Source organism: Vanessa atalanta, chromosome 1 (assembly GCF_905147765.1).
Source record: "Vanessa atalanta chromosome 1, ilVanAtal1.2, whole genome shotgun sequence".
NCBI classification, from domain to species: domain Eukaryota; kingdom Metazoa; phylum Arthropoda; class Insecta; order Lepidoptera; family Nymphalidae; genus Vanessa; species Vanessa atalanta.
Genome location: NC_061871.1, coordinates 6,531,891 through 6,542,634, shown reverse-complemented (window position 1 = coordinate 6,542,634; position 10,744 = coordinate 6,531,891). Strand labels below are relative to the sequence as shown.

Here is a 10,744-nt window from a genome sequence, read left to right as displayed (position 1 = left end):
AGGCTACTATTGTATACCTACAACCTGACGAGCCGATGAAGCCGAGGGCGACAACTAGTATCTATATATGACTATATTATTCTAAAATCATTTTTGTATGTTATTTCATACAACAAAGCTTCAATGTATTAGAATATCGGTTGGTGTTTATAAAAATATCTTTGAATCATAAAAAAATAATTAATAATAACAAAACCAATCTGGAAATAAAAAACTATATATCAAAATTAATTGGTTAGAGTAAAAATGAAATAATACGGATTTAAAATTACGACATTAAGTAAAGTTGGTCAGATATACCTAAAAGTTGGTGTTTAGAAGCTGTTTGTGTTTCGTTATTTTAAACATCAAAACATTATAAATACTTTTTATTATTGAAATCCAATAGGTTTAACTTTGAACATAATGCATGGAGGTTATACTTATGTGTAAATAAAAGATAATAAATGGCTTTCATCAACAATTTAAGGTTACCTGGAAAATAATACCTTTAGATGTCTGCCTTTGCTTAATTTGGGCATATATATAAATATTTCTACAACTTGTTAATAAATAAGAATGCGAACTGTCTAATGAATGATAATTTTGAAAAACATTTAAAAAAAAATACATTTTATATACATTCATTAAAAACATAAAAATTGTAGAACTGTAATCATAGATTTTTAAGATTATTAGAATGTCATTTAACCCTTTAACTGGCAGTCTTGGCCTTCTTAACATGGCAAGCGCCAGAAATATTTAGTTGTAGTTTTGCATTATATTGTAAAGCAGAGTTATATTATTAAAATATGCAAAATTGTAATAAAAGTTTTATCACTTACTACTCTATTATAAATGCGAAAGTAGTTTGAATCCTGGGCAAAAACTCAGGTTACTTTTTTAAATTCATCCCTCGAGGGGGTGAAAAAAGGGGTAGGTTACTACTTTTTAGTATTATAACAATATGAGCAAACGCAATAACGCGGGTGGCACGTGGTGCAAACCGTAATAGTACGCTGTTACCAGTTAATAGGTATAATATATAGCCAAGAGGGTCATACGATTTAAGAAGACTATGTCTATGTAGATATTTTTATGTATGTTCAATCAATTGCAGGAGTTATTTCGAAGTGTGAGCCCTCTTTCTACTTCTTATTTTTATCAAATTATAATATTGTAAATAATGTAAATGTACAACTAAAAATCTCTATAATAATGCTGTAGCAAAGCTGTGGCAAATGAGCAAAAAACCACGCTACCGAACAAGTAAAAACGTTTTAAAATTTTCGGACGCTACCATTACCAGATAGACATTAGACAGCGCTTGTCTCAACTGGAACTGAGAAGTTCCAAAATGGCATGTCACATTACGAACGTAATTATGGAAACTAAAATTCTATTTATTAAAAACATTGTCAACATAAATAACACTACAGCAGTTTTATAGATTTACAATTTTCTCGTATTTGTAAAGACAGAGGAACCGTAAACATATGTGTAAATACATATGTATTTACTAAGGGATTAACTTGTCCAAGTTTGAAATAAAAACTTTACTTAAAATTTATTTCCTCTAAATTTTACTTAGACCAATAGATCAGAACCTTCTGCATCAAACTTATTTTCATCCATGGTCTCTCCACAAAAACATTACTAAGTCTACTGGCCTCAGTCTCAGTAGTACTAACAGTACAGTAGTATTGTGTAGTTTTTTATGTCACATGCATTGGGCTAGGATTGAGGACGCAATTTAGAATTCGTTTCTATATAATGGAAATAAAATAAAACATCACATAATGTTTATTATATTTATTGTTAGTAAACAATAACAAACAACAGAACAATTTAGTTCTTTAAGTAATAAAATCTATGCAACTATTTGCAAATCTGGAGTTCTGGACATTATAATTAATTACATATATAGTTCAAAATCAATTCTATTGGAGTTATAAAATTGAGAATCTTCTCCGTGTTTCCTAACCCATACACCATTTTTGAAATAGCCTTCTGCAGACCATTTATTCATTTGTTCAGTTGAATGCGGTCCAGAAATTTCAGCACTATTTTCTTGTGTCCATTTAAATTCCCACTGTAATTTTTTTGATGTTGTTTCATCTGTACTGCTTTTACTAGTATCTTGAGATGTACCACCAATATTAAGTTTTTCTTTTTCATCAAAATCATCTGCATACATATCTAATTGGGGATCTTTATTCTTGGCCTTATCTTTTTCAATTATATCATTTATATTTTCATATGTTTCTTGGTAAATATCCATGTTACCTTCTTTAGTCAAAATTTGATTTGCAAGTTCCGTAATTCTGGTAACAGTTTTACTACTCTCATCTACTATTCCTGCTTTCTTCCTTTTCCAACGTTCAGCACTAGAGATTTTAGAATTAGCACCTAAAACAAGATATAAAAATGAGTACTGTAATTACTTCAAATTAAATGTATAACAATAATAAAAAATCCTTTCTTTTCTCACCCAGTCTTTGTAAGCACTTTGCGATACTTTCTCGTGGTTTCATAAATTGAAATATCTCCTTATAATTTTCAATGATATTATACTTCTCATTTGTTTCCTCCTCGTCTGAATCAGAATCTTCAAAATTACTGTTTACTTTATCGTCTTTAAATATTTTATATTTATCCTCAGGTCTTCCTTTAATTTTAACCCAATCAATATTATCTAACCAACCATCTCGAATTTCCTTTTCTTTTTTCCAGTGGTAGTGTCCTTGTGCATCAAAATGACCTTCCTCAAGTTCTTCTTTCATATTAAAAGGAGTTATAGTGACCTAAAAATATAATCCATATTAACATTGTTTTTATTATGAGATAGTATTCTTTGTGTAACAATAAAAACAAACATAAAAAACATCATGCCCTTTAGAAATTTTTCTTTATTTGATATACTTTTTTAACATATTTCCATACTCACTTTTGCACTTTGGTTGCATCAATAAAATAAAGATTTTTCAGAATTGTAAACAGGTTTCAAATTTTTAACATTTTCACCATTTCAATATTATGTAAAAAGTATATGTGATTATGTAAAATCTTAGTTTTATTATCAAAGTTAAGTAAGTTTACTCAGCAAACTTTTTTTATTTAAGCAACTTAACCTTGATTCAATGAGAATACATAATTTTCTCAAAATAAACAAAATTGCCTATACACAAATATACCACTTCTGTAGCACATTTCAACCAAAGAATAAGTAAAGAATACATCAACAACTTTGCGTTGAATTGATACTATATCATTGAAACAATTCAGTGAATTATTATTGGAAATTTGAAAGTAAGATTAAAGTGGATATAAGAAGTTAATATGAATAGTACCGTGTTGGCAAATCACATGCAATATATTAATCTAAAATCTTTACTTTTTCTTTGATTGAAATAGGGTATATGTATATTTATCATTATATGATGTTTTTACAAAATTACTAAAAAAAAAAAACAATTAAACACTAAGTCCGCACACTAAGTACTCAAACAAAAAATTTCATACCCAATTTTTATAGAAGTAATAAACCCACTTATCTGACTTTATTCAATCACAAATTTGAATTCAATTATGAACTTCTTTAATGAAAAACATTTCAAACAAGAAAATACCAATGTTATGTTATGTATTTTTATGAATAATACAGTGTATGTATATATTATATATTGTTTTTATATGTACATTTTACTGATATAGGAACTTCACTTTATATTTGTCTATAAATTAATATAAAGTTATAAACAAATATTTCATGACTTAGTATATAATGTATCTACTTATTGAGTATTTGATAAAAGATGGCTTTAAAATGTTTACTCACTTCACCTTCCATTCCTGCAACTCCATCTTCTTCACCTTCTATGTCATCCGCATTAAGAACATTTTGCTTTTCTTCTTCTGCTGCGCTATCTTCTTCGTCAGAATCTAATGAATGTTTTTTGCCTTCCTTAGAAGGTTTTCTTACATTTTCTTCAAAAGCGACTGATGCTACTCTTTTAGACATTTTGCCTTTTATGAAGCTTGTAACAAAATCTTACTAAACGACTAATTTTAGTCGTAATAGTATAATTTTTATATTTTATTATTAATGATAATCAACAGATTCGAATGATAAAAGATTGTGTTTTATCCTGATTCCCGGATCATGATCAATAATAATAATAATTTAATATATCAGATACCTATATACCACAGACTATAAACTAATATGATTCCACAGACTACGAATACGTTAATTTGTTACTTGACAGACTATAATAAACTCCTAATGCATTTTTTGTGCGTCGATTTATATTTTACTTTGAGCCGTGATGGGCCATTGCATTGGATGCATGTATACTGGGCTAATGTTCTGGTTACTTACATTTACGGCATTGGCGGTTCAATTATAATATTAAATTAGTTTTAGATTCAGTCCGTACTTCGTAAATACGCATCAAAAGATAAAAGTAAAGGTAGCAAGTATATTTTGTTATAAAATTAAAAATTATAAAACTTTTATAAATTAGCGTATTAACCGAAAGAATCCAAATATAGAATGACCGATATAATGATCTATGAGATGGGATATTCTATCCTCTTATTAATTAATTTAAAAAATACCTATGTGTTGTAAACAACAATATTTATTTTATATCTACAATAATTTTAAAAATAAAATAACTCCTTCGTTCATGTTACATATATAATCAAACACCAAAGTTTTATAAGAAATATGACATTTCGAGCTTTTAATTTCTTAAAAATACCTTTTTTAATTTTATAGCTGTCCAACCAATTGTTTAACCAACATGAAAAATAAAATAAGAATGAGTTAATATAGTTTGCGAGAATAGTAATTTATTCATTTTAAGTACTAATCGATACTTACACCAAACAGATATCCGTATCGATTCGATACTCGTTTTGAATTATTGAATGATAAAAAGATAATCTGATTTTGTTTTAAATGGTGAGGGTAAAAACCACTTTAATTAGTTCCTTCTACGAAGATACGCCCCTCTATTTTTCGCGAGGGGATACCGAAGGGTGCGTGAAGTTCAGACCGAGCATTCAGCCTTAGTCTCGAGTCGACCATCGACCTTTGGTGTAGTGTACAAGGCTAGTTTAGTTTAAGTTGCTGTTGATCTAGTCATCGGGAAAGTTGCTCCATTTATTTTTTTGTTCAAAATTTATTTTTAATCTTTTCTAACTAGAGTTTGAAATGTCTAGTGAAACAGAACGAACTATTCTGAAGAGCCAGGTATGAACAGTGACCATAGGTTGAAATTTTATTTATGCTATTTATTCGGTTAATTAGAATTTATACTGACAAATTGATATTTCTAGACAACAGAAATCATTTCAAAAATATACGATTTCATGAAAAAAGAAGCAAATAATGATTATGCAGAAAAAATAACTGATGCACGCTGGAGGACCGCACAGGCTGTTGGAGTGTCTGAACGCACCGTCACCAGAATTTTACGCGAAAGAAAGGTGCATGTGATGGAGTCGAGTACAAATGCGAAGCCTACAAACAACATTGAGATAAATGATTAAGTAACTTTGTCGCATTCATAAGAAGCGCGTACTATTAAATAATAGTTTTCTGAACTAAGAGACAATTCTAACTGATGTTTTATTTCAATAAATATTATATTTTTATGATCGTTGTTATGGTCTTTCATTTTTGTAATCCAATGTTTCCAACACTTAAAGATGTACTGTATACTCAAGTATAGTGCGTAATTATTTTTTCGTTCATGATAAATTAATTTACACAGGACCCTATCGAGAATTTAAACTTTATATAGAAATGTATATTAATATTGGAAAGTATGACACAACAAATTGCATATGAAATAAAATCATTATTAAGTTGATGATATATAGTAGAGCATATATCCAGTTACCTTTACACTATGAATATTTTCATAATTAAAACTGCTGTGTGTGTGTTCACAGCATGTGGGTAGTAATAGAACTCAAGAATTTTAAACTAGAAAATAGCGATTGAGAAAAAGAGTTGGTCACGACACTGTGAATTGAACTCTAACAATAGTATCACTCATGGACTTCTATTTAGAAAGTTTCATCTAAAGCTTAATTTTATTCATCTCAGGAAACAAACATTGTAAAGAGTCCTTTGTTTTCTCTTCATAGGCCATACATTCCATATCCCATATTGTTTTCTTGTCCCAAACTCTTCCATCCTATTAGCCCAATCCTCCCTATTAAATTATCTAGTCCCATTAAAATTTATTTATTTTTATATTTAACCCACTTTACATGCATTTCAGCATAATAAAATTGTGTAAATATTTTTGTGATTGTGATTTTCACTTATTATTTGTTTGTTTTGTTTTAGGTTGTGGGTTTACTCTTTTATGCCTTCAAAATTAAATTTAGCCTGTAACCTATATCATACTGATCAATATCCTTCATATCTTCTAGATTGCTGGTTACATTAAAAAAATGTACTGTATCAGAACACTTGAAAGCCATTATAATAATAATTATAACTTTAGGTTTGATTGTTCATTCCCAGGTTGCTGGACATATGTTGAGGTATCCTACAATAATAGACTTGTTTTGTGTATAGCTTTGCTTCTTTTTATTCATTAGAAAAAATATACAGTGAACCTGGAATTAATAATTTATTGGCAATAAAAATATATATGTAGATCTAGAGGTGGTCATTATTTTCTTATTTAAACCTTTTCAAAAATCTAATCTAATTTAAAAAAAATGATTTAATAAAATTGTTGACTAATCTTACATCACAAAATAAAAATGATTATGTTAATTAATACCAAAATGGAATGGGTTATACATACTTTGTATAAATATTGTTATTGTTCTATTAACATATCATCTAGTGATAGGAAACTATGTGAATTTCAGCGATACCAGCATTTCTTTTCCACATCATTTTCTTTTCGAATTTTTACTTCTTAAGTTCCTTGTCTTCAATATGTTTTCTAAGAATATATTTTTTATTTTCAGCCATTGTGTAAAATATAAATAAATAATTAAAACAAACTGTAAATATTCATACTATTTCATAAATTTTTTAATCACTCAAATTATTCACCACTCAGTCTTGTCATAAAAATATGTCTTATGGAATCTTTTCTTAATGGTATCTAATGTTTATTACATGTTCCTAAAAGGTAATTTATTGTCAGACAGTCCCAATTTTTATTTATTATAACAATTACAAGTTATAATACAAACAAAAAATTACAATATATTTTTATTTTAATTTTGATCAATAATTTTACGGTCGAAACGATAGGTATACGCATAGATAATACACACCTATTACCAGGGTTGCCAATACCTATTCACCTAATTCCCCAAAAATCTAAGCGAAATTCCCCAAATTCGGGGAGAAAAAGCCCAATTCCCCACAAATTCCCCACACTGATATAAAGGAAAAAAATCATGCAGTTTTATGTTTTATTTGTTTTTATTAAGGCTTTTGGCTTACCTTACAATTTAACATTATTTTCGGTATAATTTAGAATACCTCCCTGTTTTTTTACTGCGTCTCTAGTAGTCAAAGTCATTAATTATCTATCAAAACAAAAGTCAGAAACTATTGTGTCTGTGTGTAGTCTGTTTCAATTTTATGTTTTAATATTTTTTAAATAACTGATTTCGGATTCAAACCCAGGCAGGCACCACTGAATTTTCATGTGCTTAATTTGTGTTTAAAATTCATCTCAGACTCAGCGGTGAAGGAAAGCATCATGAGGAAACCTGCATGTATCTAATTTCAACGAAATTCTGCCACACGTATATTCCACCAATCCGCGTTGGAGCAGCGTGGTGGAATATGCTCCAAAACCTTCTCCCCAAAGGGAGAAGAGGCCTTGGCCCAACAGTGGGAAACTTAAAGGCTGCTAATGTAAAAAAAAACTGAACTTCCTCTCGACTGGTGCATTAGCGAATGGAAGCACGTGTAAAAACTGGATCACATTCTTCAAATTTGGAAACAAATCTTGTCCTGCGGTGTTTTTAAAAAAGAATACTTTTCTCCAGTAGCATTCAGTATCGTTGTCCGCATCAAGCCCATGCTTAGTGAAATCCAGCATAGCGTCAGCTCAGCATTCATCATTTAAATTCTGGGCTGCTACGAATGCTTCCAGTATAATGCTAACTAATAATCGACTAAAATTTCAATTTTCGTACTAACAAAAGAACGGCTAAAGAATCAATTATCTGTCGTTTTATGTTTATAATATAAGTATAAAATTACCCTCGTTTTCCTCGCATAGTGACAATCCCCGATCGACTTGTGATTCCCCGCAATTCGGGGAATTCCGCACACATTGGCATCGCTGCCTGTAACAAACACAGGAAAAAATCTCCTTGACATGACAGCGGGATAGATCAAAATTACAGCATATAATTTATTTTGCCTGGATATTCTCTTGACAGATTACATTAAAATAAATTTGGTTAACACAATAAAGCGTTGTTATATATTATAATATATATATATATATATATATAAAGTTGTTAGTAAGTAGAGATTGAAAAAAGGAAAAACAGGTGTACACAGTGGCGTAGCTATCGTAGGGCCGGGTGGTGCAGTGCACCAGGGCTCCTGAGCTCTGGGGGCCCTCTAACCTAAGCTATGAAAAGAGCTTTGAATAGAGATGAAGTATGGATTTAATTTACTAACGATAGGTTCAATTCAATGTATCCTGTATCCTATTCTTATTACTATCTATAATTTTAAATGCCAATATACGTTAAAGAGGGGGCGAGGGCCCGATTCTTTTTCTATGCACCGGGGCCCTTACCCACCTAGCTACGCCACTGGGTGTATATATACCTAAATTTCATTAAAATCGATTTAGTTGTTTGGTGGTGAAAAAGCAACAGACCGAGAAACACAGTACAGTAAGAAATACTTTCGCAATTATAATATTGGTTATTTAAAGAAAAAAGGAGAGAAGAAAAAGCGGAATGGAGTGAAAAGGAATGTGTACAATAAGATAAAGGGAGAAAGGAGACAAAAAAAATTAAATTAATTTCAAAAAAAGTCTATATCAATTTTTATAAAATTTAAACACACGGTATATTTATATATTTATATAAGTGACAACGGAAACATGTTTTTCTTAGAACGTTTTAAGCAAAAGGTGCGTCAAATATTGTGACTATTTGTAGCAGGTTCTTTTATTTTATACTTAAACATTGTAGGTCTAAGTTTTAAAAAATGGGCAGTATTTGACGGTATTGAGGTATTGAAAATATATTTCATTATGGCAATTCAAAATGTCAAAAATGGCAACCTATGTGGAAATACCCCATATGCTATATATGCATATGCAAAATAACTTCTCATTTTATTTTTTGTGTCACTTTCAATTATTAACTATTATTTATTGGATCTCAAAAGCTAAAGATGATCCAGACGAGACTTTTGTAATAATCCTGTAACTGCAAATTGAAAACCCGGTTTTCCGCTGTGTTGACGATTTTGATGTGCAAATTTTAATGGGAGTTTAAAATCTAATTTAAAATATTGTAAATACCGCACAGGGACCGCTATGCGTACCAAAGCGGCATGTGAAATAATATTCTCTCAAATAATTTAATTATGGCTACCATAAGAAACTGATTTATAGCGTTTTATTGTATAGCTTACAATATAACGCTACATGTTTTTTTTATTTTCTGCATTCAAACCAACCAAAGACATTATGTAATCCATGTATAAAGATGAAGAAAATAAAGAACATGATTCTAACTACAATATTTAATTTTAATTTAATAAAAAATAAGATTAAATATTTGTATTTTTACTTCGCTTGGTTTAATACAGCGGTGGAAAAGATTGACGTTTTGCACAACAGGAAGTTTCAAGTTTGGTATCGGTCAGAATAGCGGGTGTATGATTTCCAAATAGAACCAAACTATTTGGCTTCTACTGATTACTGAATAAATTTACAAGAAATAAAGTGAAAGCCAAAAGGAAACAACTTGAAATCAATTTAAAAAACTCTACAACTGAGCTACTACACTACATGAGCTTTAATACTTCTTGCACTGATAACGAATGTTGAATTATCGAAAATCTGTATAATAATATTCTGTATATAATATAGATACAAAATTTTGCTGAAAGGCTCATGTAAAAAAGAACAAGCAAAACAAGATACTACTATACAAGCAGATCCTCATGCCAGTATGGACCTACGGTATCCAGCTCAGGAGCTGTACCAAATAAAGTAACGTAAAAATAAAACAAAGATTATTTTTAAAATAAAGTACTCAGAAGCTTTGTAAATACACCATAGTTCATAAGAAATAACGATCTACATCGTGACCTTAAAGTAGAGTTTGTAGCTATTGTTAGCACATAAAAAGCGACTACATCACCATTTAATGTCGAGGCTGTACAGCTTCTGGGCAATACAAACATAGTGAGATACTTAAAAGCACTAACCTTTTGAGTTAGCTCATTAGTGTTATATCAATATAATGCAGTGAGACATTAAAATTAAAATCAGATAACAAAGTGAATTATCCTTAAAACAGTCCATGAGAAAAGTGTTAATGTATGCATCTTATGTTTATAATCTATTTAGTATTTTAAGTTATAGAAACATTACTCATTAGCCTATAGGCTAGATGGTAGTATAATGAAGTTTTTATTGCTTATGAACATCATACCATTAAAAATAAATAAAAAGAAATAATGAACTAATCGATGAAAATTATTAAAACTAAAAAAAATATTGTCAAA

General features: G+C 29.6%; 1 protein-coding gene and 2 long non-coding RNA genes across 4 annotated transcripts; 1 reads left to right on the top strand and 2 right to left on the bottom strand.

Annotated features, from left to right (window-relative positions):
- Positions 1–1,782: 1,782 nt before the first annotated feature.
- LOC125066487 (CD2 antigen cytoplasmic tail-binding protein 2 homolog) lies at positions 1,783–4,194 on the bottom strand. Its single transcript, XM_047674578.1, has 3 exons — positions 3,818–4,194; positions 2,471–2,783; positions 1,783–2,388 (listed from the first exon to the last, which is right to left on the bottom strand). The coding sequence occupies exons 1-3, from the start codon at positions 3,998–4,000 to the stop codon at positions 1,895–1,897; spliced, it is 990 nt and encodes a 329-aa protein (XP_047530534.1). The 5' UTR covers positions 4,001–4,194; the 3' UTR covers positions 1,783–1,894.
- Positions 4,195–4,776: 582 nt separating this feature from the next.
- Positions 4,777–5,651, top strand: LOC125066494. Its single transcript, XR_007119675.1, has 2 exons — positions 4,777–5,239; positions 5,326–5,651. It is a non-coding gene; the product is annotated as an uncharacterized LOC125066494 (long non-coding RNA).
- Positions 5,391–7,287, bottom strand: LOC125066500. Of its 2 annotated transcripts, XR_007119679.1 has the most exons (3): positions 6,816–7,287; positions 5,892–6,621; positions 5,391–5,509 (listed from the first exon to the last, which is right to left on the bottom strand). It is a non-coding gene; the product is annotated as an uncharacterized LOC125066500 (long non-coding RNA). The 2 variants fall into 2 exon arrangements; XR_007119677.1 differs by lacking the exon at positions 5,391–5,509 and having other exon boundaries at positions 5,830–6,621.
- Between the last annotated feature and the right edge of the window lie 3,457 nt (positions 7,288–10,744).

Bases quoted from the DNA above. Each gene is read 5' to 3' on its own strand.
- LOC125066487 (XM_047674578.1), bottom strand. From the start codon at position 4,000: ATGTCTAAAAGAGTAGCATCAGTCGCTTTTGAAGAAAATGTAAGAAAA. The intron at 2,784-3,817 runs GTGAGTAAACAT...TTATATTTTTAG, and splicing joins TTGCAGGAATGGAAGGTGAA to GTCACTATAACTCCTTTTAA. The intron at 2,389-2,470 runs GTGAGAAAAGAA...ATCTTGTTTTAG, and splicing joins AAAGTGCTTACAAAGACTGG to GTGCTAATTCTAAAATCTCT.